We start from the raw sequence: 28,000 nt of genomic DNA on the forward strand, positions 1-28,000 counted from the left end.
GGCTTACCAGAAGATTTGAAACACCTTGTTCCTTAATGACCATCTAAATGAAGGCAGTTGGCTGTCTGGGACAGGGGCTCTCTCAGGGAGGGGCAACACAAGAGCCTACTGGCCGCCAGCTCTTTATTTACCTGACTAGTGTATTACGATCAACTTCCCGTAGCAGATGAAAGTCTGCAGGATGGGCCTCAAGATGAGTAAACTTGAAAAGGAAGAGAATGTCGGGAGAGTGGGTGGCGGTCTTGCTTGTGGGCTTGGAACTGGGTGTCTTGGATGCCCCCAGGATGAGTCAGCAGGAGAACAGCAATTGCATCAATGGAAGGAGGGGATTGCTGTGAGGAGGAAAACAAAGTTGCTGAGCTCAAAAGACAAACTGCTTACTTTGAAGTGTTTTCTGGGATTCACCCGAACAAACTCCTCTCCCCACAGAAGCCTTCCAGCTGCTTTTGTCTGGTTGTTACAGACAGGTCTGTGATATGGTACTGCCAATTAAGTTGCTGTGCCCTCTACAGATTTGTACTCTGCATTTCATAGACTTTATGGTTTTCCTGAGGGCGGTGTGATGTCTGTCTCAACTGAATCTGAAAGAGCTGCAGAATGAAGCAAAATTTGCTTAACTATACTTTGTTTTTTTCCTCTGGCTGGAACATTCTTTTGTTGTTAGAAATATCACAACAGTGGAAAATATTGAGTTTTGGAATAATAAAAACCAAGCATTCCATCACTTACCCATTTATTAAAAATATTTATCAAGAGATTATACTGTGTTAATAACTGGCAAATGTTGTAAATAAGACTTAGAATATCATAACTCTCCTGGAATACACATTCTAAAGAGGGAAATTAGATGATAAACAAGTAAAGGAAAAAAATGGGTAGAATAAGTTTTATAAGGACAGTAACACAAGATGATACGATTTGTAGCAAGGGGCTACTCTAGAGTGGGTGGTCGGGGAAGGCCTCTCTTTGGAAGTGACATTAGAGATGGAAGCCTCTTCTGAGTGACAAGATAGAACCAACCAGGCCATAATCTAGGGCAGGGGTTAGCAAAAATTTTTTTTCTAAAAAAGACCAGATAGTAAATATTTTAGATTTTGCAGCCCATGTGGTTTCTGTCTTAACTGTTCAACTCTGCCATTGTTGTGTGAAAGCACCCATAGATAAAACGAATGGGTGTGGCCGTGTACCAATAAAACCTTTTTTTTTGAATTTTTTTTCCTTTTTCAGTTTTATTAGGTAAAATTATTACAGTTCGACTGCACATACACATTATATTGCATGTAAATACGTATATAAAATATACTGCACCCAATAAAACTTTATATACAGAAATAGGCAGGGGTTGGGAGAGTTGAATTTGGCCTGCAGGCCACAAATTGCCATCCCTTGATCTAGGGGGAAATGCACTGCAGGCAGGGGGAATAGCGAATTGAAAGATCCAAAGCTGAATTTAGCCTCGGTATTCTTGGAACAGAAGGAAGATCTTGTGGATTGAGGGTAACGAGTGAGTGTGACGTTGGAGATGAAGGTAAAGGTCAGGTCAGGTACCTCTTTGCAGACCTGGAAAAGACATTTGCATTTTATTCCAAGTACAAAGGGAAACCATCAGAATGATTCAAGAGGAGGACAACGATACCATCGTATTTACATTTTATAAAGGCTCTCCTTCCTGAGTAGTGGCTATTTTGAGTGGAGCAAGAGTGAAAGCAAGGAGGTCTCTTAGGAAGCTGTTATAGTAATCCAAACAAAATACAGTAATGAAGACAGGGAAAACTGTAGAGGTAGCAGTTTGAATCTCTCTCTCCATGGCCCTTTAACTGTCTATGAACTTTGAGCTTCACTTCCTTCAACAGCTAAAGTACAGATAAAATCCCTAAATAATTTGTTCAGATAAAAAAGGCTAAGTCAGATATTCAGTTCATGGTTAGTCTTCAGTCACATTGGTTCTTTTCCGCCTTCTTTGTCTATAGCTCAAATATGTTTTCCTTCCTTCCCTTCCATCTTTCCATAGATATTTCTTTCCTCCGATAGTATTTTCATGGTGAACTGAGTTGTACAAAACATGATACTTGGTACTTCATCACCCTGCAAGAGACAGAGGTATCTTGTTTTTAAACATCTATCAACTTTTGTAGTTCGGAGCCCCAAAACCCAGTACCTAATAATTCCCTTTTGTATTCTCTTTCTTCAGTAAGACAAGCTGCCAAGTAAAAGTTCCAACTATTTATGTAAATAAAATGGAGAAGAGGTCAGTGTTACTTTGGGGAAGGTCTCATTTGTTTGGGGAAGAAAATATATTGGAAGTTTTATCCTGGGATAAGAGAGACCATGTACAAGTTTTTTTATGACCCAATGAAAACACTGGAATGCATAACCTTTGCACATATGCAGTACAAGATTGCTGGGAAGGACAAGATTATTTAAATATTCACAGTGATTGAAATAGTGTGGCAGAATTCAAGATCCCTTCCTTCCATCCCTTCACCATGACTGGAGGGGGCAGATGGATCATGAGTGAGACATGTTCTAGCTCTTACTCTGTCTTATTCATGCCTTTGCATTTGAAGTTTCAAAAAAAAAAAAACTTCTAAATTAAAGCCTAAAAAATTCTTTTAAATTAAAGCCTAAAGTCATCCCACATTTCCCACTGAATAGGGAAATCTATTTCCAGCTAATTTTTAATTTTCCATCTTTTTGATGCAGCATAGTATTTCGGAAAATGTAGCAGTTTCAAATCAGCCATGGACTAGGAGCTGCATGTTGCTGGACACCTCCCTTAAATGTTTCAAGACTAAGTTACCTCATTTATAAGATGACGACTTTGTACTAGATCATTCCCACGTCTCTTCTAGCCTGGCGATTCCACAAAAGGGCCAAGCTGAAGATCTTCACTCTAGCCTTGTGGGTAAAGAGGGATAAGGGAGGCAAAAGTAGAGCATAAGGTATAGAAAGAGAAATAGGGCAAGTTGTGGAGAAAATACTCTGTGGCTCTGTTTAGAAACTATATTATATTCAGCTTATATGTTATAAAAATTGCCTTGGATGAAAAATTTTTACAAACGTAGTCAACAGATTTTTAACCCACAGTCATAACTATCTGCCTGTGATTCCATATACCACAGCCCTAGTGTGCACATTTCATTAGAATCAAGCCCCAGAAGAAAACATTAGAAAAGCCTTAAGATAATTTCTTATGGCAACAGGTAAATTGATCTGGATACTTGAATATAGTAAGTCTAGTTGTCCTTCTCTCATCATTATGTAGGATATCTGTAAATAACCAAAACCCAGTGAACTTTTGGCAGGTAATGATTGAAACTAATTTGGATGATTTTTTTTAAGGGAAAGGAAATAGAGTTATTAGAAGAGAGATTTGGGGTTAATACACTGAAGGAGAAGGATTAACTCTAGGTTTGTATTCATTACCCACAAAAAAAAATATTGGACCATTTTTGTGCACTCTAGGAATTTCACATGCAGAAAGGACCTGAACATATTAGGATCCAGTGGAACATCACCTTTCTGCACTTAACTGAAATTGGTTTTCATTTCATATTAAATCTGTTTCATGTGAGGACTCAAAATGGATTATTTTAGAAACTTGAAGCCATACTTTCCTACAAGTTTTGTGTACTGAAGAAAAAAATGACATGGCAGTCCAAATGCTAAAAAAAAGTTAACAACTAAAGAAAATATTGGACATCTATATGATGGAATATTTTGAAGTCTTTAAATACTATGCTTATGAAGAGTCTGTAATAGTATAGAATAAAGCTTTTACTATAGTAAGTGAAAAAGCAAAGTGTGACTTTTTATATAAAATATTATCTTAATATTAAAAAAAATTGTAAGAAACATACATACTATAATATCCAATTAGTTGGATTTTTGTCATTCCTATATCGGCCTTAGGCATTTTTATACTACCTTAATTTTCTCAGAATGGGCATATGTTACTTTATAATTGGAAAACTAAATGCTTAGTTTGAAAACCTTGTTTTGAAAACCTTGTGTGTCATCTTTGAGAGTCGTAGATATATTAGGAATCTATTAGGAATTTTGTTTCTAAGAAACAGTTGTGTGTAGATATAAATAATCAGAAAATATCTGGTAGCAGTACAACTACTGAAATCAGGGATGATCTCTTCTCTGAAAGGATAAAATTAGAAAGTGATTATTACAGAACATCATATTGTTGGTGTTAGTGTAAACTTTCAGTCTTCTGGCTTTCCTCGACCACAGATACCAGAAAGTTCCTTCTTCCTTATTCAAGAAGATAAAGCGAGGCAAGGTCAGGAGACAGTGATTCTACTGACCGTCAGATAGCAGAGCAAACACAGCAGCAGCAGCAGCAGCAGCAAACAGAACAAACAAAATACTTACTTTAAAACTAAAATTAATGCCTTTGGCAGAGGAAAGCTTTTTGCCCTGTTTCAGTTAGCCCTCTTCTGTTTAAATGACACATTTTGCCACCTGGTCTTTGCAGTCAGCCACTTGAATGCTGCTCATTAATTTCAAGGCTCAATCCTCTTTTGTTTTTCTCTCTATCTGACCTCTCCCTCTGAGAAATCATTCATTCTCACAGCTTAACTTTTTCACCTTATATTGATAGTTCCCCATTTCGTATTCTCAGAGGTTCTCACCTACATTTCCAACTCTCTGCTGAGTATTTTCACTTAAAAATCTTTATAATCATCTCCAACTCAGTGCGTGTTTACAACTGAACCACCCATATTTCACGTTTTGATGAATCACCTCATGCTTTTCCACTGAGAATGATGAGTGATCTTGCACTGCATCGTCTTCCTCGTGCTCCGTGTTGAATCTGGGACTAGAGTCTGATTTATCCTTTGTAGTAACATTTCCTCTCCATTCCTGCTCTCATCACTTTGGTTCAAATTCCAGTCATCTCATTATAGATGACATTTTGAAAACATGGAAAAATATTCTGAATGTAATATGGAGCTCTCATTTTGAGGCTAAGTTGTGTTTCCACTGGGATTCAGATGTGTCAGGGTCAGGCCCACAGTAATCCATTTACATGAAGTAATTTGTATGTGAAAGAACTTCTGTGAAGGGCTTTGTATAGGGGTAGATGAGGTGAAGGAATAGGTTGGAAAGGGATGGCATGTTTTCTGTACTTTAGTGTAATGTCTGGAAGAGGGGCTGCAGGACAAGCTGGTGATGGTACAGGTTGGAGAATTTTCTCCACTTATTTTGAGAAAACTGTAGAGACACAGTGGAAGTCAGTGTAGGGCCTGTTACTAAAATTCCTAAATAATTGCACCAAATGAAGACAAAATGAAGCAATACACAAAAGACGTTGTATATGTGTGGGGGGGATGGGTCTTAGAAGAGCGCCATCTCATATTCCTGAATGGGAACAATCAATATTACACAAATATATAGAATTGATTTTTGATTGAGGTACAAAAGTAATATAATGGAGAAAGAATAATCTTTTCAGCAAAGGATGTTGGAACAATTGGATGCTCATACGTAAAAAAGTGAACTTTGACCTAAATGTCACATGTTTTATAAAAATTGACTCTAAATCTATATGTAAAACCTTAAACTATGAAATTTTTATGAGAAAATCTTCGTTAACTGAAGTTAGGCAACAAATTTCCTGACACAATACCGAAAGCGTAATTATTGAAGACAAAGTTGATAAAGTGAACTGCATCAAAAAATTTTTTAAAATGCTTTATGAAAATAACTAATGAGAATCAAAAGACAAGCAACAGACTGGTATAAAACATTTGCAAATAAGGTATCTCACAGTAGACTTGTATCCAGAATATACAGTTGACCCTTCAACACGCTGGTTTGAACTGTGGTGTAGACTTACACATGGAGTTTTTTTCAATAAATATGTACTTTAATACTATATGATTCATGGCTGGTTGAATCCACAGATGTGAAACTGCAGATATGGAGGGTAAGACTGTAAGGTTATATGTGGATTTTTAACTGTGCAGAGGGTAGGTGCTCCTAACTCTTATATGTTCAATGGTCAACTGTATAAAGAGCTCTGAAAATTTAAGAGTAGGAGGACAAATAATCCAATTCAGAATGGCAAAATGTTTGAACAGACACCTCACGAAAAAGATACGAGGATGACAAACACATGTAAAGCTGTTCAACATTATTAGCTGTTAGAGAAATATAAAGTGAAACCTCTATAATACAACTGCATACCTATCAGAATGGTAAACTAAAAAATATTGACAATACCAACAGCTTACAAGAATGGAGAGCAACTGGAATTCTCATATTGGAAAAGCAAATTGGTGCAGCCACTTTTGAAAACAGTTTGGCAGTTTCCTGTAAAGTTAAATATATAATCGCCATATGATCTAGTAACCCCATTCTTTGTTATTTACTCAAATGAACAACCACTAAAAGAGCTATACAAAGAGATGTACTCAAAATGCCATAGAAAAATCAAAATGGAATTCTAAAATATGCTAAAGTAGCCTGAAGGGAAGCATGAAAAATAAAAAAGGAGAAATGAAAAACAGAGATAAAATATAAAACAAATATAAAATATTTGTTTAGTGGACTTAAGCCCTAACATATCAATAATTACATTAAAAGTAAATGATCTAAATATACCATGTTAAAACAGAGATTAGTAGAGTGGATTTGACCCAACTATGTGCTGTCTAGAAGAAACTGACTTTAAATATAATGATATTGGCCAGTAGAAAATAAAAGGATGGAAGATAATAATCAGGCAAACATCAATCAAAAGAATATAGGAGTGGCTATATTAATATCAGATAAAGTAGACTTCAAAGAAAAAAATATTACCGGGGTTCTAGATTGTGAGAGAAGGATTACAGGAAAAGTACCATCCTTATTACATCGTATTTAGGAAACATGCTATCAATATGACTTACACTGTTTATGTTAATCTTGATTACTGGGATGAGGTAGTGTTTTACCAGTTCTAAACTAAGTTACTCTTTTTATCCCACTTTTTTATTGTATTCTTTGGAAGGAAGTAACTATGCACAGTTCACTCTTAATAACAGGAAGATTATGCTCCACTTCCTTGATGGTGGAGTATGTATAAAAATGATCGGAATTCTGCCCAGAAGATTTGTCTATTCTCCCCTTTTTTATATTTGGCAATTTATTTATATCATATCAGTATGGACTTGTGGATATGTGTTTTATCTTTGGTTTATAGTCCAATACTACTTTATAGGTTGCTCGCATTGTTCCAGGTTTGGCTATTGGAAGCTCTTTCGGTTGACTCTTCTGCCCTTTGACAAACCCAAATCATTGAGTTGTTTGTTTTAGCACATTCCTACTTTCAGGCACTACAGATGCTCCAGGCTCATTGTGTATTTACTGCCCTAGTTCTAGAATCAGCCACTATCTAAGGATTTATCTAAGGATAATTTCTTGTATTGGATAATGGTATTAGAAACTAAGATCTGGGTTTCTATAATCCATTACCACGTAGATCATTTCTAGCTGTCTCCTCTTGCTTGTCTGTAACTTCCCACTCTGATGGCGAAAAATCTGGCTCCCATCATCTGGCATCCATTTTTTAATTGTTCAGTTCCAGAATACCGTTATAGTACTTTAAGCATTGTTAACCTGAACCCCTGTGGGAAATAATTTTAAACATTAGAAGGCAGTGCTTGTGTATAGTTCCTTTTGCCTTTAGTCCTACAGACCTCTCTTGTTTCCAAAATTACTTAGGTTAGCACCTTTTCCTACCCCTTCGGTGACGCTGTTTTGTACACTTGTAATACAGTTAGATTATTTTGTGTCAGCTTGCATTGCATTATGAGGTCTCAGTCTCCCAAATGATTTTTCTCTCATTTGCATATACTAAGATTCACTCTACTGCAAAGCTCTATGGGCTTTGACAAATGCATAGTGTCATGTACCCACCATTATAGTATCATACAGAATAATTTCACTGCCCTAAAAAATTTCCCTGTGCTGCTTCTATTCAACCTTCACTCCTTCTCAAACCCTTGGCAACCACTGACCTGTTTATAGTCTCTGCAGTTTTGTCTTTTCAGGAATGTCATGTAAATGGAACCATACAGTACACAGCTATTTCAGACTGAGTTCTTTAATTTAACAGTATACATTTAAGATATATCCATGTCTTTCAATGGTTTAATGGCTCATTAATTTTTATCATTGAATAGTATTCCATTGTATGGAAGTACAACATTTATTCATTCATCTATTGAAGGACATCCTGCTTGCTGCCAGTTTTTGGCAGTTATGAAGAAAGCTGCTGTAAATTTTGTGCGCAGTTCTTTGTGTGGACGTAAGTTTTAACTCACTTAGCAAATACCTAGTAGTGTGGTTGCTGGATGAACTCTCTTCCAGAGTGGCTATACTATTTTATATTTCAGCCCTCAGTGAAAGAGAGTTCCTGCTGCACTGCATCCTCACCAGCAATTGTTACTATTTTGGATTTTAGTCATTCTGACAGGTTTGTAGTGGTATCTAATTGCTGTTTTAATTTGTGTTTCCCTAATGAGAAATGATGCTGAACATCTTTTCATATGCTTATTTACCATCTGTAGATAATCTTTTATGAGCTGTCTGTCAGCTTTTTTGCCCATTTTTAAATTGGATTACTTGTTTTCTTAATGTTGAGTTTTAAGAATTCTTTGTGTGTTTTGGATTACAATTCTTTTATCAGATACATGTTTTGGAAATATTTCTCCCAGTCTATTAGTTGTTTTATCATCTCTTAACAGTCTCTTTCACAAGAAGTTTTTAATTTTAATAAAGTCTAACTTACCACATTTTCTTCATGGATCATAGTTTGGGGGATGTATCTATAAAGTCATGGCCAAACTGATGGTCATAGATACTTTCTTTTATATATTCTCATAAAAGTTTTATAGTTTTGCATTTAAAGTCTCTTATCAATTTTGAGTTATTTTTTATGTAATATGTAACACCTGCATCTGCATCTAGATTTTATTGTTTTTTGTTTGTTTGTTTTTTGTTATTGTTGTTTTTGGCATATGGATATCCAACCATTCCAACACCATTTTTTGAAAAGCTCCTTTTGCCACTGAATTGCCTTTGCAAAACAATCAGTTGACTATATATTTTTGTGGGTCATTTTTGGAATTTATGTTCTGTTCCATTGATCTTGCATTTGTTTTTTTTTTTTTTTTTCCGGCTAGTACCACTCAGTCTTCAGTGGTATAGACTTAAAATTAGGTAGTTTTCAGTTCTTCACATTTGTTCTTCAGTATTGTATTGGCTGTATATATATATATATATATATATTTACCTTCCCATATAAACTTTAGAATCAGCTTGTTGATGTTTATTAAAATAGCTTACTGAGATTTTGGTTGCGACTGTGTGAATCTTTAGATCAAGTTGGAAATTGACACCTTAATAAATCTTTCAGCTCAAGAACATAGCGTATCTCTGCATTTGTTTAGATCATTTTGATTTCTCTTATCAGCGTTGTATAGCCTTCACGTAAAAATCCTATATAGTCTTCGCGTAAAAATTCTATTATACATTTTTGTTAGATTTATACATAAGTATTATTATTTTTTGCATTTTTGTAATTTTCATTTCAAATTTTAGTTTTTTATTTGTGGTATACAACAGTTGACTTTTGTATGTTGACCTTTTTATTCTGTGACATAGCCATACTCATTAGTCTTGGAAGATTTTTGTACATTCTTTACAGTTTTCTAAATAAACAATCATGTTAGTTGTGAATAAAGACAGTATTATTTCTTCCTGCCTATATGTATACCTTTTCTTTCTTTTTCTTGTCTTATTGCACAAAGTAGGACTTGCAGTATGTTACTGCGTATAAGTGGTGAGAGGGGACATTTTTACTGCCTTGTTCTTGACCTAGGATGACAACGTTCATTATCTCACCATTCAGTAAGATGTTAACCGTAAGTTATTAAAAACGTTTTTTTATCAAATTGAGAAAGTTCGTTTCTATTCCTATTTGGCTGAGACTTTTACTTTTTAAAAATCAAGAATGGGTATTGAATTTTGTTAAATACTTTTTTTTTTGTATCAATTGATATGATCATATAACTTCTTCCTTAGCCTCCTAAATGGGTGGATTACATTGATTTTCAAATCTTGAACTAGCCTTGAATACCTGGAATACATCACACTTGGTCATGGTGTATACTTTATTTCATACATTGTTGGATTCAACTTGCTTATATTTGTAAAGATTTTTTCATTAATATTTATGATGAGTATTGATTTATTCTTTCCCTTTTTTTAATGTATCTGGTTTTGGTATTAGGGTAATACTAACCTCATGGAATTACTTAGGAAATGTTCTCTCTGCCTCTACTTTCTAGAAAAGAATATGGAGAATTAATTTTATTTCTTCCTTAATTATTTGGTAGAATTCCTAAGTAAAACCATCCGGGCCTGGCACTTTAATTTTTGGAAGGCTATTAGTTATGAATTCATTTCTTTAGAATATATATAAGGCTATTCAGTTTATCTGTTTCTCCGTGCATGGGTTATAGTACTTTGTGTCTTTCAAGGAATTGATCTGTTTCATCTAAGTTATCAAATTTCTGGATGTAAAGTTTTGAATGTTCCTTTATAATCCTTTTAATGTCAGTGAGTCAGTAGTTATGACCCTTCTTTCATTTATGATATAGTTAATGTGCATCTTTTGTCTGTGTTCTTGGTTGGCCTGGCTAAAAGTTTGTCAATTTTATTGGCCTATTCAAATAATCAGATTTTGGCTTTATTGATCTTTGGTATTATTTTGTTTTCATTTTTTTAAATTTCTACTTGAATATTCATATTTCCTCTGCTTGTATTAGGCTTAATTTGCTCTTCTTTCTCTAGCTTATGAAGACAAGGGTTAGGTTATTGATGCTTGACTTTTCTTCTTTTCTAATGTGTGCATTTAATGCTTTAAATTTCCCTCTAAGCACTACTTTCTCTGCAACTCATAAATCTTGGTAAGTTTTTGTTTTAATTAATTTCAAAATATATTGTAAAAATTTCACTTCAGACTTCTTTGACTCATGGGTTATTTAGAAATTTTCAAATATTTTGGGATTTTCCAGCTGTTCTCCTGTTACTGATTTCTGATTTTATCGTATTATAGTCTAAGAATATACTTTGTGTGGTTTCTGTTCTCTCAAAAGTTTAAAGTTGTGTTTTATGACCCAGAATGTGGTCTGTCTTGATGAATGTTACATGTGAGCCTAAAAAGAATTTGCATTTTACTGTTGTTAGATGGAGTATAAAGTTCATAGTTCTGTTCAGCTCCTCTATATCCTTACTGATAGTTTGCCTGCTTAGTCTGTTAATTAATGACAAAAATGTAGGGTGTTCAACTGTAATAGTAGATGTCTTTTTTTCTTTTCTGTTATAACAATTTTTCCTTACGTATTTTGATGCTCTTTTATTAGTTACATACATATTTAAGATAATTACGCCTTCTTGTAGAATTTCTTTCTTTATTATTATTTAATGCCCTTTATTCTTTTTTTTATGCCCTTTATTCTTGATAATCTTCCTGATTCTGGATTATACTTTGTCTGAAATTAATATTGTTACTGTACCTTTCTTTTGATTAGTGTTAGCATCTTTTAAAAATTTCTTTACTTTTAAGCTATCTAAATGGGTTTCTTTTAAACAACCTATAGGTTAGTCTTATTTTTTTAACCACTCTGATGATCTATCTTTTATGTGATGTATTTAGAACATTCACATTTAGAGTGAATTGATATTTGGGGTTAATATGTATCAGGCTTGTAACCATTTTCTATTTCTTACATTTGTTCTTTGTTTCTTTTTTCCCTTTTTGGGGTTTCTGTGATTTGAATTGAACATTTTATATGATTCAGTTTTGTCTCCTCTCTGAACATACTAATTTTTCTTCTTAAAAAAATTTGATACTTACCCTAGGGTTTATAATATACATTTTTAACTGACCTAAGTCCGTATTCAAAGAACACTATAAGCAAGCAAAGTAAGCCAAAAAAAGAAAGAAAAATACCTTATGACATCACTTACATATGGAATCTAAAAAAAAGACACAAATGAACTCATTTACAAAACAGAGACAGACTCAGAGACATAGAAAACAAACTTACGATTACCTGAGGGAGAGAGAAGGGGTAAATTGGAAGTTCAGGATTTGCAGATAATAACTACCATATATAAAATAGATAAATAACAAAGTCTTACAGTATAGCACAGGGAACCATATTTAATACCTTATAATAGCCCATAATGAAAAAGAATATTAAAAGGAATATATATGCACACACACACACACACATATATATATATAAAATCACTATGCTGTACACCAGAAATTAACACAACATTGTAAATCAACTGTAATTTTTAAAAAACACTGTATGCTTCACATGTAGTACAAATACCTTAAGAATGTTTTTCAATTCCTCCCTCCTGTCCCTTGTGATATGGCTGTGATTCATTCCACTAATCCAGTATGTTGCTACTATTTTTGCTTTAGATAAATTTATCTTTTAGATCAATTAAAAATAGAAAAATAAAATATTTTATATACTTTTATTTACTCTCCATTCTTTTCCTTTCTTTATGTTGATTCTTTCCTTATTCTGACCTATATCATTTTCCTTCTTTATGAAGAACTTCTAACATTTCTTAAAGGGCAAGTCTGTTGGCCATGAATTCCCTCAGTTTTTATTTGTTTGAGAAAGTCTTTATTTTTCTTTTACTTTTAAAGAATAATTTTGTTCTATATAGATATTGAGGTGGGTGGATTTTTTTTCTTTGAACATTTTATTTTACTCTACTTTTTTCTTGCTTATATAGTTTCTGGCAAGAAATCTGTATTAATTCTTATCCTTTATCTGATTTGACTTAATATTGGAGAAGGTGGATATTCGTGTTCCCTAAAATCTTAGCTGGTTCTATACGAACACGACTTTACAGCTTGAACTGCTGCTGGAAATGCTCTTCCTCTGGGGCCCCCATTGGCTAGAGTGAGGATCCCAGGTGGTCATTTCCTACATGACACAGATTCTTCCCTTTTAAAAAAAAGGTTCAGGGATGAAACTCTGTTTTATTTGGGAAGTTTGACTTTGCTTAGCTTGACTTCTCTAGTATATCACTCTCCACACTGCTAGTTGCCCTTGGGCAGTGATGTACTCTGGGTAGATAGAAAATACCAGCCAACTGGTGCAAGTTCAATTCTGCCTTCACCCTGTTGCTATCTTAGCCCTATTATCTGTACAGTGGAGAGCCTTATCCCTGCCTCTGTCCGAGGATTGTTCTGAGGACCTTGCGAGATAATGTTTGGGAAAGCTTTTTGTGTCAAGGGTCCCATTATGAAAGGGTTGTTACCACTAGGTGATACTGAGTATGAGTAGTGATCAAAATAATCCTGGGAAACAGGAAGGATTCCTCTTAGGTTATTTAATCCAGTCAAATATTCAGTGAGAGGCTGGAACTTTTCAGCAGGTCAGAAAAAGTTCTGTGGCCAGTTCCTTGATGGGGTGACAAGGGCGATTCAAAACATCTGATTCTGTAGTGTCTGACTGTGAAACTATTCCCTCAAACGAAGTTTCTGGGAAACCTAGGTGATAAACGTTGTAAGTCCACAGTGATAAGGTGTTCTGAATGATGCCCGTCAGAAGCCACACAGCCCTCGTCCCCAGGAAATGGCCCAACACATAGATCAAGACAGCCTTACTGCCCAGGTAACACACATTTATTTTACTGAACTGCAGCATGCAGGGCCCTTTCTCGGCTTGATGAGATACAGCTTTATATAGATCACAAAAAAGTATCCCAAGGCTTATGTCTTTGTCATTAAATATTAAGCACACTTTGTTCATTTCTCTATCACATTGCATTATGGTGACTTCTGCATAAGCCCGTCTCCCCTGCAACACTGGGAGCTCCTTTATTCAAGGACTAGTGCAGAGTTTGTTTTGATGTTTTCCATGTCTAGCACAATATCTGGTAAATAGTAAAAACTCCATGAATGTTTACCAAATGACTGTCAAACTTTTGCCTGCAGTCCTTTGCTTTTAATTATTCAATTTTTAAATTTGCCAGTTAACAGCTTCTCTTAATTACTTTTAGCCACCTTACATTCTTAGAGAACTTTAGGTATAGTTTGACTTTTGTCATTGCTTTTATTCTGAGAGAGGGCTTGGTAGTTCTGTTGTATGGTCTAGAATGCAGACACATGGGCTGTTTGAGTCTCTGTATCTTCTTTTGAAGACTTTCCTGAGTCATGAGCCTATCCTTTAATTCTAGTGGAAGGTGTGTCCTGGAGCCAGGATGCCCCCAAGTCTGAGGTCCAGCCTAGTCATTGACTTAACAACAATTCCTTGTTCTCGTCACTGGGTAATCATTAGAGTTCTGAACCCCAAATCTAAATGAAATTCCTTGATCAGCCTCTGCTCCCATGCTCTATGTGATTACCTGGTTCAGCCTCATCATAAGCACATAATTATTTCTGTGTATTACCTCCAAATACTCTAGTCTCATCCCCTTTCCCCCCTGATTTTCTTGGCTTAGAGTCTAGATTCATGCAGCTTCTTAGATGTCTCTGTGGAACTAAGTAAGGACAACAAGGATGCCAAGAATTCACGTAGATGCCTCATAAACTGAATCCTACTTTTCCTGAGTCTTAGATGACTCCCATTAAAGCCCATATTCCTTGGTTCAGCATGCAAGGTCTTCACAGTCTGACTACAGCCTACTCTTCTGGTCTTATTTCCTCCCTCCATTTCCTGTCTTATACCTTAGAGTAAGTATGCTGAATCACTTTTCATTTCTTGAACATTCCTCTTGCCTTCATACATGTGAATATTTCATTTCTTCTCTTTGGAATTATTTTCTTCTAACAACTTGTCTGTCAGACAATCTCCTGTAAGTGTTTTAAAACCAGTCCAGATTACAGATCACCTCCTCTCTGAAGACTTTTCTGACATCTCCAACAGTTCTTTCTCTCTCTCCCCACCTCCCATTCCCCTTTAATCTTTTATATATATCACTTGACATAAAGAATTGAAACTGTACCTTTAAATGTCTGTCTTTGCCACTAGACTTTGAGCTTTTTGAAGCCAGGCAATAAGGTTTTTTCATCTTTCTTCCCCTAGGATCCAGCACACAGCATATTTTGTCACTGTTGCCCATATATGCCTTCTGAATTAACAGCAACTGAATTGACCCAGGAGGATCTTGGAATGTGCCCTCAAATGGCTGTTACTATGGCTGACAAGATTTGGAATTGCTAAGATCTCTAAATAAACTGTCTCTGGTCACCATCTCTAATAAGCAGTTTTGCTAGAAACTGAGATGAATTAAAGCAGCTAGAAGACAAAGTCTATTTCTCCTGGGCTGTCTCATTCAGAGGCCACTCTTCCTGTCCACACAGTGATTTATTACTTGATACATGAGGTGCAAACAGATTCCAGCAGGGCTTCCTCTTTGAGAAACCCTTATGCTCTTAAGTAGCAAGGAAGGGATTATAGGGGAAGATGTATGTCCTGGATCCTCTTTTCTATGAAATCTCTGTTGTCTTCATTAAGTAGAGAGTCAAATGGAAACCAAAAGGTCAGTGAAAAATCCTTGGCCCACACTATTCGTTGACATTTTCTGCAGGCATATCCTGTCCCTGTTTGTCTGACTGTTCACAGAAACAGGGACGACACTTCATTCAAGGGCTTTCTTTAAAGCTTTCAGGGTCCCGGTTAGATGCTGTGCTTCTGTTCCTCTCTTCGCCTCCTCCTCACAAGGCAGATCTTTGACAGCCGAGGACATGAGACTCTACTCCTCATATTCCTGCTCAGAGTGGATGCTAAGAGCCTCAGAAGAACACTTCCCAAGTTGTCAGGAAAGCTTCCTGCCAACGGCCCGAAGCAGAGCGTCCTTGACCTCTTTATTCCTCAGGGTGTACACCACAGGGTTCAGTAGGGGGGTGATGACAGTGTAGGTCACTGAGATCAGCTGGTCCTGATCTCTGGTGTTTTCTGACTTGGGCTTGAGGTAGGCAATGGAGGCACAGCCATAGTGGACAATGACCACAGTGAGGTGGGAGGCACAGGTAGCAAAGGCCTTCTTCCGGCCCTCGGCTGAGGCGATCTTGAGGATGGTGGAGATGATGAGGACATAGGAGATGAAGACCAGACCCATAGGCACAACAAGCACCAAAACGCTGATGATCAGAGTCAGGATCTCATTGACAGTGGTGTCAATGCAGGAGAGCTTCATCACAGGCCGGATGTCACAGAAGAAGTGGGCCACCTTTGTGGCACAGAAGGGCAGCCTAAACACAGCTGACACCTGTGTCATGGCCACAATCAGCCCAATGCCGCAGGCGCCCCCCACCAGCTGGACACACACCCTCTTGTCCATGATGACTGTGTATCTCAGGGGGTTGCAGATGGCCACATAGTGGTCATATCCCATTGCTGTGAGCAGGAAGCAGTTGGTGATCCCAAAGGTTACGAAAAAGAACAGCTGTGTGGCACAGCCTGCCAGTGAGATGGACTGGCTCATGCCCACGAGGCTGGACAGCATCCTTGGGAGAATGACTAATGTATACACAGTCTCTGAAGTGGACAGCATGCTGAGGAAGAAGTACATGGGGGTGTGGAGATGACGATCAATACGGATGATGGTCACAATGATTGTATTACCTGCCAGGGTCAAGATGGACAATGCAAGGAACACCACAAAAAGAGGGAGCTGGTGCTCATGGAAGCCGGAGAAACCTCGGAAAACAGACTCAGTGGTGAGAGTGTGGTCTCCTCTCTTCACTGAGTTGTCACTAAATCTGAAATGTAGGAGAATGAAAGTTGCATGATTTCAGTAAAGCAGTCCAATCACATTTCTGAAATTGATTGGTTGAACTTCATTCTCAGCTAGCAACCTGGGGATACATCTCCCAGTGGCTTAAAGTCAATCCCTGGGTTTCCTTTCTTAGAACATTTTTATTCTGTAGCCATCTTCATGTTTATTTGGATTACTGTCAGCCCCCCACGGTGCCACACTCTCCTCACGTAAACACTCTGTGACTTTATGCCCTTTGCATCTGCGTATCTCACTAGCTCAGGTTTATGCGTGGATTTGATGCTTGAAAACAATTTGTTTAGGGATTGACTGGAGTCTTCTTTTATCTCAAGACTATGAATCATCCCCTTGCACCTCCTTTAGGAAGCAGAAGCAAAGCAGACGCAGAGAAGTTCATCTTGTTTTCAGGAAGGAAAATGTGAATCTTAAGCAACCACCACCCTCTCCCCAGTGCTGTCTGAATGATGGAAGTCGGCTGACAGATCACAACACCGACTCACGTATATTGTAAACTCTGCAGTGTCATCTTCCCTAAACGAGAAAGCAAATTTACAGCCAGTACAACTTTATGAGTAGGCAGACACCTCCTCTGCAGAGGTAAACAACTGTACTAGGGAATATGCAGAAAATTCAGGTGTCCCTCACCTAAACAAAAGCAGACCCTGAATATAAAGAACAGAGTTAACACTAAAGATACATCGTTTTGTTGAAGGATGGGGCTCAGTCCAATTCATGTAATATTTCACATTTTTGTTCCTTTAGACAGTAAGCTCCTGTAGAGTATTTAAATTATCTTCTGATTTCCTTATGCATATTCAGAAAAAGACTTTTTGCATAAAGTAAGTCACTTCGGTGATGAAGGTTAGTAGGCATGCACAAAGACCTCCTTTAAGTTTATAAAAAATTATTTAAGAGAAGCTGGTGACCAACCATTAATCACTTACACTAAGAATGCTAAGAGAGTAAAGTTGCAACAGAAAATATTTCCCATTAGGAAAAATCATTTGACACTAAAATATGAGGCTAAAGACATTTATCTTCTGTGAGGCTTCTGGGCATAAACTAGGCAATGGTCCAGCCATGGAGTGGTGTGGCACCTCTACTATGAAATAAAAAAATGTGTGTCAGAGCTTTTGATTGTTACAATGATGGTCATGGGTATCGCTAGCAATTAATGGTGCTAAGTGTCCTGCAAGACATGTGACAGTCCCGCCCAAGGGAGAATTGTCCTATGCCAAATACCAATAGGGCTTCTGCTGAGAAACCCTAGGCTTAAGTGTCATCCAGTCTGGCTGACGCCCGTATGTTTTGAGGTAGAGGAATGGCTGGTACAACCTGGTTAGCTTGCTCCATCCTTCAGAGCCTATAATTCTTCCAAGAAAATCAAGGGAAGGAAGAGCAAACACCACCTTCTCTAGCTGTGACAAGAGCTGTTCTACTACAATAAATTAAAGTCAGTCCACAAGCAATAAGCCCCAATTCAGTTCCTTTTCTAAGGAGCACTTACTTGTGACTACCTAGTTCTGAGGCACAACAGGAGAGCTGGGCTGGAGGAGGCCGAGGTGTGAAGACTGAAATGTTGGGCTCCCTTGGCCACAGTGTGCAGGCCAGGGAAGAGCAAGTAGACAAAAGTGCCTGTGACAGGGGTGAAGGCTGTGCAGGCAGTGAGTAAACAAATTCCAGCAGGAGTGTGTTCAGGCTTGGGGGCTGCAGGCTTCCTTGACAGCCCCTCTGTGTCGAGAAGTCTTCAAAGCCAGAGGAGATGCTCTCCCAGGAGCAGCCAGTGGGGCTCCTGGAGGTAACTTTTCGAAGGCATCCTAAGAGCCATCCTGGGGCTGGGAGGGTACAGGCAGCTGGTGCCTGGGAAGCTCGTTAACGTGTGGGCTGATTTACCCAGTCCCACAGTGGGTGGGCCTTTTGGGAGTCTGAGGGCAGTTTGTGCTTCAAGTAGAAACAGCATTAGAGGAAGCTGGTTTGTTTAGTTCAGTATTGCTTGTTTGAATAAGCACATTATAGCTGGCTGGTTAGCTCATTTGGTTAGAGAGTGGTGTTTAATAATAAAATAATGAATACACATATTGTGTCTTCTTACATGTGTGCCTTGGAAACAGATTACAAATCTAAGGAGCTCAAGCTTAGAGCCATATCATCCTGGATCTCAGGAAGTGAGGCCCTTTTTCTTATGGGCAGGATCTCTGCTCAGTTTAAAAATCTTGCTTTCTCTTTGGAATTAAACTAGTTGAATATGGCTGTAGGTCTGCAGAGGGCAGTTCATGCTGCCCGCCTTTCTGCCTCTGTGATATTCAGAATTGGAAGTACATTGTCTTTAGATCCAAGGATCCTCTCTTGGGGGGTTAGGAAACAGAGATGAGCCTCTGAACGCTGTTTTCTTTACTCAAAATTATCTCCCCTTCTCCATGTGACAGACTTCTACCAGTCTATCAAGACCCAACTCCGAATTTACTTACTGATGAAGAATTTCCATGAGTTAATTTATTGCTTTCATTGCATTTTCTTACTTTTAACATGTGGTGCTTACCTGTGCCTATTCTTCAAACACTAAGTGCATGCCGGGCCCTGTGCTGGTTGCTGGGCCTGCAGAAATGAGATGTTTCATCGACCTTTGAGGAGCTCACCAGTTAGTTGAAAGTGATAGACGGTTTATTAAAATAAATACCATATGTAAGTAGGACAGAAAGGCGAGACTGTTCTTGATTAGACTCAGTTTGATTACAGAAACATTCTGTAGGTAAAGTAAGATCAGGCTACAAAAGATTTCAGAGTACTTAGACTGATCACTTTTAAAGGCCTCTCAAGTGACTTCACTTACCCCTCCTGTTCATGGACTGCAAAGTCCTGTAGCAACTAGCCTCTTAAGGACTGGCAGACTTTACCACTAGCTACTCTGCACCCTCTTCATGTTTAGTTGGGGATTTTGCTTCCATGATGATAAAAAAGAACTCAGCACTGGGATTTGGTAGATTGATCTGGCTGCAGGATGAAGATGGATTTGAGGTTGGTGAGAAGAGGCAAGGTGATTGCTGACACAACAGATCAGGCCAGAGATATTTGGGATTGATCTAGAGGGACTGACCGTGGCCCCTAGAAGAGGGACAGATGTGATACATATGAGGTGAACTAACAGGGCTTGTAACTGGTCAAGGGAGAGGAGAGAACCAGTCATTGCATAAACTACTCCCATCAGGTTCATTCACGCCTACTCCTTGATTATTCACAAATACGCATAGCTTCCTATTGTAATAGATAAATCAAACAAATGATCTTTATACTAATGTTCCATTCTTAGATACAATTGGTAGCTATGGGTTCTCAATAGGAAAGGAGTAAAGTTGGGCAAATCGCTCAGTACTTTGTGATGCCATTGCTTTGGGACGAATTAGGAAGATTCTGAAAATGGGGCAGTGGGTAGATGATATAAAAATGTGGTGCTTGGGGGCAGAAGATGTAATCAGTGCCAGAGGCAACTAATATTTATTGAACACTTTCACAAGTTTTTGTCTCACTTAGTCCTCCAAATGACCCTATGAAGTCAGTGGTACTATTTCCATTTTGTAAATGAAAGATAAGGAATTTATCACTCCATCAACAGTAAATCTAGTGGCATTTGGTGCTAAACAGAAATCAACATGTGGGGTGACTATAGAAACAAAGCTGGCAAAAGAGCCAAGAGAACTTGCTATAAACTGCTTTATTTGGGGACCATATTCAAGTAGTTCTTACTGTGTTCACTCGTGGAGTTCACATTAGTTTAGGATCCCAGGTCTAGACCTCCTAATGGTGCTTTAGGATTGTCAGTGGGAATCTTTCAGAGCCATGAATAGGGCTGATGACTGAACTAAATGCAGTCAACGTTATTCCTCAATGTCTTAGTCAGCTTGGGCTGCTGTAACAAAATATCATAGACCATATGGCTCAAATGATAGACATTTGTTTCTCAGTTCGGTGGCTGGGAATCCAAGATCAAGGTGCTAGATTTGATTACTGAGAAAGTGAGAGAGCTCTCTATGGGCTCTTCTTAAAGGACCCTAATCCCATGATGAGGAGTCTACCCTCATGACGACTTCTAAACCTAATTACTTCCTACAGGCTTCATCTCCAAATACCATAACATTGGAGTTTAGGGCTTCAACATGTGAATTATGGGATGGGGGATCACAGTTCAATCCATAGCACCCAGGTTATATCTACTCTCATACTGTCACCCATCCTATCCCTGTCACCTAAGCTGAGGTCCCCAGTTTTTTGGATGTGAGAAATCCTTTTTTATTTCAAAATATGTCATAGATCTCCAGCTTGGTGATAGTTGGATAATAATAGTACTATTTGTACCTATTGGTAGAAAAAAAATAAATTCCGGAAAAGAGAACTATCAATTTAGTAATTGGTGCTTTCAGATGGATTATGGTACATTCAAATAGTTGCATTATGTTTCTGTAAGTATTTATACACCCTGCATATGAAGACTGATACACACATGAATCCTGGGGCTCCTTGCAGTGTTTCTAGAGGCAACCAGGAGAGAAGCGGGAATGTGCTATTAATAGTTGGTAGACCAATAAGTGGGTGGGGCCTGGGGGAAGGGACTCTGGGGTAGGAATGCAGAGAGGCAGCAGAGTGGTTTATTAACACATGGGAGCATGTATCCAGGAAGCAATTTTTGGAAGACCCTGAAGAATGGTTAGGTTCCTTTTACTGGAACATGGGATCAAAGACTGTAGGGGAAGCCTATTTACAAAGTCAGAACCTCCTGGGAGGAGGGAACTCATTCTATGATTGAGAACTCTGTTGTTAAAAACTGTCACCTCTGAGGGGGACGGGGGTGGAGGAGGAGGAGCTAATAACTATCACTGCTTCCTGTGCGCCAGGAGACATTATGTCCGTAACAGTTTTGACTCCTCACAATGACCTGGGGAGAGTGCTACTATCAGCCCCACTGTGCAGATAGGAGACAAAGGCCAGGGAGATGAAGTGACTGTCCTTTGCTTATAATGGTGGACCTAGGATTAGACCCATGTCTGGCCCCAAAGCCTGTGCTCCGTTTACAATATCACACTGCTTAAGCATCTGCTACTTCAGGCCATCAGTGCTTGGAAGAGAGTCAGGAACACAAAAAACACAGGAAGAAAGATAGGTATAGAGGTTAGTAATCTAATGGTCCTGAGTCCTGTCATTCTCCCTTGGCCTTTGGCCCCTTCAGATTTCCTTTTTTTCTTTCATCTTTGAAGCTGTGCTGAGCGGAGAAAGGATGCACCAAGATATTCAGGGAAATTATGCATATTATAATACATAAATCCTGAACTTCCAGACAGATGTCCAGTTCTAGACATTCAAATAGGATTTGAGATATGTGTAAATCCACAATGTCTGTATTATAAAGGAGAAAGCTAGTTAAAATAATCATCATGAGCTTATAATGCAGCAGCAGACTCTGGGGTGAGTTGCCTGTTCTTAAATCCTGATTCTGCCACATACTAGCTCTATGACCTTGAGGAATTCATCTTTTCAGGTCTCAGGTTTATTATCTGTAAAATAAGTTTAATAAAATACTTACCTCGTAGACTTACAGTAAGAATTAAATCAGTAAAGTGCTTAAATTAATGCCTGCAGTCCAGGAGGTATTCAATAAATGTACCAAAAAAGGACATCACGAAGGGGAGGGGGGCAAACAACCTGAATGTAAACAATAACAAAAAGAAAAGAAGGAGAAGAACTGTCTGCTGATGCTAATTGTATTTTAGCTGTCCACAGTTGTCTTTCTTCCTTTATTCCTTCCTCCTCTCTTCTTTCTTTTAATAAATAATTATTGAGCAGCTACTATGTACCAGACATTGTTCTAGGTACAACAGATGCAGAGAGGACACTCAAAGAGTGGAGCCAAGTGAGTGGTATGGGTATCACCTGGCTTACGTCGGGTTCCCTTGAAGCAGAGCCTGCAATAAGGACCCAGGTGCAGGGATTGACCGAGGCAATATTCTCCGAGAAAGTGGAGTGACAGAAGCAGGATGGGATGGGGGAAGACCTAAGCAAGGCTGTGGTCTTGGTTGGAATCTAACTTCAGCCTGATCTAATGGAGGACTCCAGGTGCACTCGGAGGTTGGTCGCATCTTGAAGGAACCTGGGTGGCCCTTTGTAACTTCTGTTTCACACAGGCCTTGGCTGTGGACTTCCCCTTGTGAAGGATGGGGGTAGGGTATGAATCACATCTAAGAAAGTTCCCTTTCAGCCAATGGGAGTTTTTCAGAGAAGAGGGCAGCTCTGAGAAGATGGCACTGCAACATTCATATTGGCTGGATTTGGGTGTGCCAGCCCCATAAAGGATTCTGGACAGAGCAACAACAGATTTCATTATAGTACCCATGCTCTCTGGGGAGAGGGGATGGGATACGAAGATGGGCCTCTTCTTCTGCAAGTCTCAAATACACAGGAAGCCATTTTTATGGTTTTTGCTTAAGTCACTCAAAATTCTCAGTCAGTCTGTAAATTGATTTTCAGAACCTGTGTCTGGCATAGCTGTCTAGGGTTTATACATTTAGTGATAGGCACAGAGTAAATCATTAATGGAGTGATTTTTAAAAAATTATAGCATAAAATGTAGCATCAGAAGTGTTATATGTAAATAAAGGAGAACTTGTTATTTTTATTGGCCCTGATTTTTGTGCTGAGGCCAGGTTCAGATTACATAAATTCCTATGATATGATACCATATTTTCTGCCCACCCACACTGCTGGTTTACAGTACTTTATGCCAAGGGTAACAGCAATATCTAACATTGTAGTACAGCACCTGAATATGCTTTATCTTATTTGATTTTCATTGAGCTTCGTAAACCCATCTAGCAATCTTGGAAAATCCACCCATCTCTTCTTCCATTAATCTTTTCCTTCCTGTTTCACTCTATCTCTCTGACTCCTGGGTGCTTCCCAGATCAGGTACCTGGAGCCTTTATACTATCTCTTATCTCACTGGCTCCCTCACTCTGACAACTCATCAAACTCAAAATTTTATTGTTATTAAGACTGATGAGCACCTAAGAGAGGGACTTCTTGCCCAAAGCTCTGAGCAAGGCATCCTTGACCTCTTTGTTCCTCAGGCTGTATACAACAGGGTTTAGGAGTGGGGTAATGACAGTGTAGGTTACAGAGATAAGTCTGTCCTGCAGGGAATTTTGTGATTTGGGTTTTAGGTAGATGAAGGAGGTACAGCCATAGTGGACAACGACCACTGTGAGATGTGAGGCACAGGTGGCAAAGGCCTTTTTCCGACCCTCAGCAGATGCAATCTTGAGGATGGTGGTGACAATCAGGACATAGGAGATAAAGATTAAGACCATGGGCAGAACAAGGACGCCCAGACTAATGAGCAAAGTGATAAATTCTTTGATGGTTGTATCAGCACAGGCAAGCTTCATTAGGGGCCTAATGTCACAAAAGAAGTGGGAGATGATATTGGCATCACAGAAGGGCAGGCTGAACACAGAAGACACTTGAATGATGGCTGTGCTCAGGCCAATGATCCAGGATCCACTTGCCAACTGTATACAAGTCTTTTTGCCCATGATGACTGAATACCGTAGGGGGTTACAGATGGCCACATAGCGGTCATACCCCATGGCTGTCAGCAAAAAGCAGTTGTTGACACCAAAAGTGAGATAGAAGAAGAGTTGAGTGGCACAGTCTGGAATGGAGATGGCTTGTTGGGGACTGAGGAGACTGGACAGCATCTGGGGAATGATGGCCACTGTGTAACAGGTCTCAGAAATGGACAGCACACTCAGGAAGAAGTACATCGGTGTGTGAAGTTGTTGGTTGAAGTGGATAACTGTCAAGATGATAACATTGCTGGCAAGAGTCAACAGGTACAAGACCAAAAAGACCACAAAGAGGATGAGTCTGTGCTGCCACCCAAAAATGGAAAAGCCTTCAAAGATAAATTCTGCCACAGCTGTGAAATTGGGTCTTGGCATTGAGAAGAATCTGGGTCTGAAAGCAATGAAGTGAGAAGGTTGAACATCCAGGCTGGAAACAGTAGGCTGGACCAGGGTCATCATCAACCATGCGCAGAAACTCGAAGTGAGTGTAGCTCTGGGTTCAGAAGCTCTCAGCATTCAAACCCTGGCCAAGTTCTCCAAGACCTCTTAAGGTTCTTAGGTGCCGGCATTGGCGGCAGATGTAGTAGGGGTTGGGCTTGTGGGGAAGAGAGTAAATATGTAGAGGGAGTAGTGGAAACACCTACCAAGCTTGGCTAGAAGTAGACAGAGATAGACAGGTACGCTAGAAAAGTAGATTGATAGGTAGACCAGAGAAGGCACTGTTCTGACTATGTGCAGCCCTGGAGCTCCACCCAGACTAACGTGGTTTAGACCCGCAATGGCCCATCACATTTTAGAGACCCAGTGCAAAGGGACATGCATAAAGAGAGGGTTCAAGCCAGGGAAACTATTTAAGGCACACTTCTGAACAGCCAGCTCCAGCTCTGGTAAGAAGCACTTGGTAAATCAAGGTATATAACATTACTCCCTTTCATGGTTCAAGTTAGATTGAAAATGGCTAATATCCGGAATAAAGTGGTGAAAGGGATACCACTTTTTTTTTTTCACTTGGGGACATTCTAATATATGGACCCAGGACATTCTGTGATCCAGAGCCAGCTCCTTACAGCCCTGCTTCCTTCCTGTGTTCCCCAAATACTACTTGTTTTAATACCTGAATCTCCTTCCTTCTGTGTGGAAGGTAGTTTCCGCTTCTGTTTTCTCATCTGTAAACACAGTAAAGAGTCTGAAACTTAAGGGTTTGAAGTACCAGTAACTATAATAAAACAGTGATTAAAACAAAATATTAAGGTTTATGGAAATCTCTGGCTTTAACGCCAGTGTAAGTGGAGGGATGCTGGACTTCCCCGTCCCCCCCCCTCTTCATTTGTCTCCATTGGTTCATCTATAAAGTAGAATAATATCTACTCATAGTATTACTATGGAGATTATATGAATTACTGTATGTAAATAGCCAAGCACAGTTCTTGATACATAACAGGCAGATAGTAAATTACATTTCTGCTCCCCTCCCTTCATCTGTCCTCCCTATCCTCACTTTAACCCTGGATTCTCCTTGTGTGTTAGACCTACCCAAACACTCCTTCATCTGTTCATTCATTCTCTGCTCTCTCTCCTATTCTCTCTCTCATGTTCATGGGTGGCTCTTGTCATTAACTTCTTCAATATCTATTGATCAGCAAGTCCAGTCCTCACTTTCCACCTCCTCTCCAACTCTAGATTCTGAAATATGTGGGGATGAGGGTAGGAGTGGTCTGGAATCTATCCCTTCCTGGCCAAACCCCAGCTCCACTTACTTCACATGTGACCTTAGAAACATTTCCTCATCTCTTTAGGCTTCAGTTTCTCCACCTGTAAGATGAAGATGGTACTGATACCTACCTCAGAGGACTGATGCAAGGATTACATGGGAGGATGCTGGTAAGGCATTTAGCAGAAGGCCTGGTACAGAGTGTGCCATCAATAAATGGTAACTGTTGATAAAGAGGAACATAGACCTCAAAATATGACTTTTGTAGGTCATTGTTTTATCTTCACTTGTCCTCCCCCAAGCCTCACTTCAGGGTTAGAAGGAGTTATTTTCCATCCAACTAGGACTTGTGTAGCAGCTTGCAAGTTAGAGGATGCTTTTTTGTCTTTTGGAGATATGAGAAGGAGTTAGCGGGAAGGGGAACACAATATTCAAACAGGAGAGAGAATCCCAAAGACCAGGAGAAGGATCTGATGGAGGTTGGAATGGAAAAGCCATTCCCAGCTCAGCAAGTCTGCAGGCATGCCCGTGTCCTGGACCTCCTACTTGAACTCCTACACGAACTCTTACACTCATGAACCCTGATAGTTCAGCCAGCCAGCCATTCACTGACCCTCTACCTTCCTGGCCTTTGATTGCTGTCTGGGGCAAGAAGAAAAAAGAAAATGGTAGAGACTTTTATGTTCAGGGAATATACTTTTTCTAGTATAAAGGGGGAAACTTAGGTTCATTCAACCAGTCAAATGTTCCATTTCTTTCCCCTAGGCCCCGCAGACCAGGAGTGTGATAGAGGGTGATAGGGGTGGGACTGGATGTTCCTGGTTCCCCTGGCTCATTCAGTGTGACACCTTGCAGGCTATATTTTGGGCTAAATTGACCAATTCAGCCCTTTGAAAGTTCTGCCTAGACTTTTCTAAGGCTAGTGCCCAGATAACACTTTCCAAGTGATTTTTTCAGTATTTGTAGGGCTTTTTATTCCCTAAGTGCATTCATTTTTCCACTTGACAGTATTCCCAGGAAAGGAAAGAAAATGAGAAGGTGGCATGCCATAAGGCAAGGGTCACAAGGGCATATCTAGGTGGGGCTGAGGCTTACTCAGTCTTTAGGAGAGTGAGGCTTGAGAGTGTAGAATCATGATTGCCAGGACTCCCGCTGTACATGGCCGACACAGCACCCAGAGAATCTTCTGAAGGGGAGGACTGGAAGAAAAACTTAGAGCCTACCAGGGTCTGTTAATTAATTTCTCTCTCTGATTGGTCAGATCTGGGAGTAACAGACAGAAAACAACACCAGGCTCTCCTGTGCCTCCCCATAGCCCTGTTCTTTAAGTGTAGATTGCTGTCTGTCACAGAGGACCATTCTTCTGTGCCCCGGACTCTGGGGTCCCTCTCCCCAGAGTCATAGTGATGGTCCCCAAGGCAGCAGTAGCAAGATCCAAACACCATCATGTCTGGGGATCTCATTAGAAAAGGGGGCTCATCAGCCCACTCACATAGATAGTAGTAGGTGTCAAGGAGGAAGAAGTTTTCCTCTGCTGCTTCAGGATCTTCTGGCTGGTCCAAATTAAATTGAGATGAGACAGATTAATATGAGAAAAATCAAACAAAAGGGTAATAACAGGTATACATGGGAGAGACCCAGGAAAACTGAGTAATTTGCCACAATGGCTCAAGACCTCACCTTGAATACCATCTTCAACTAAAAACAAAAGAGGATGTTGTAGATGGTAATTTAGGACTTCAGAGGGGAGGAGGGCAATTCACATGAGATGGAAAAGCTGAAGTTTGATAAACATTTCCTGGGTCTTGGAGGGACTGTGAGACACAGAGAGGAAATTTAACAGACTTTCCTAGGTTCC

General features: G+C 39.2%; 3 protein-coding genes across 12 annotated transcripts in view; 1 reads left to right on the forward strand and 2 right to left on the reverse strand.

Annotated features, from left to right (window-relative positions):
* LOC102538295 (olfactory receptor 10J1-like) overlaps window positions 1-28,000 on the forward strand; it is a 240,045-nt gene that overhangs the window by 101,088 nt on the left and 110,957 nt on the right. The window contains exons 1-2 of one of the 5 annotated variants that reach the window (XM_072946299.1): window positions 24,356-24,912; window positions 26,228-26,312. The exons of the other annotated variants lie outside the window; for them this stretch is intronic. The gene's annotated coding sequence lies outside the window, so the exon portion shown is untranslated. Of the gene's footprint in view, window positions 1-24,355; window positions 24,913-26,227; window positions 26,313-28,000 lie in introns of those variants that run through there. 5 annotated transcript variants of the gene reach the window in all.
* Window positions 138-28,000, reverse strand: LOC140688071 (olfactory receptor 10J4). 6 transcript variants are annotated; one of them, XR_012062777.1, is made up of 6 exons: window positions 27,823-28,000; window positions 27,635-27,695; window positions 27,238-27,341; window positions 26,274-26,365; window positions 25,546-25,597; window positions 138-332 (listed from the first exon to the last, which is right to left on the reverse strand). XR_012062777.1 is itself a non-coding variant. In XM_072946296.1 (6 exons), the coding sequence occupies exon 6, from the start codon at window positions 24,804-24,806 to the stop codon at window positions 23,871-23,873; it is 936 nt and encodes a 311-aa protein (XP_072802397.1). In that variant the 5' UTR covers window positions 24,807-24,822; window positions 25,546-25,597; window positions 26,274-26,365; window positions 27,238-27,341; window positions 27,635-27,695; window positions 27,823-28,000. The 6 variants fall into 6 exon arrangements, 3 of the variants coding, with proteins under 3 accessions (XP_072802397.1, XP_072802398.1, XP_072802396.1); XR_012062776.1 differs by lacking the exon at window positions 138-332 and adding an exon at window positions 19,368-19,416; XR_012062775.1 differs by lacking the exon at window positions 138-332 and adding an exon at window positions 22,239-22,364.
* LOC102538803 (olfactory receptor 10J1) lies at window positions 15,395-16,852 on the reverse strand. Its single transcript, XM_006215630.3, has one exon. It carries the CDS (start codon window positions 16,612-16,614, stop codon window positions 15,859-15,861), a length of 756 nt encoding a protein of 251 aa, XP_006215692.3. The 5' UTR covers window positions 16,615-16,852; the 3' UTR covers window positions 15,395-15,858.

This window comes from Vicugna pacos, chromosome 21 (genome assembly GCF_048564905.1).
Source record: "Vicugna pacos chromosome 21, VicPac4, whole genome shotgun sequence".
Classification (NCBI taxonomy): domain Eukaryota; kingdom Metazoa; phylum Chordata; class Mammalia; order Artiodactyla; family Camelidae; genus Vicugna; species Vicugna pacos.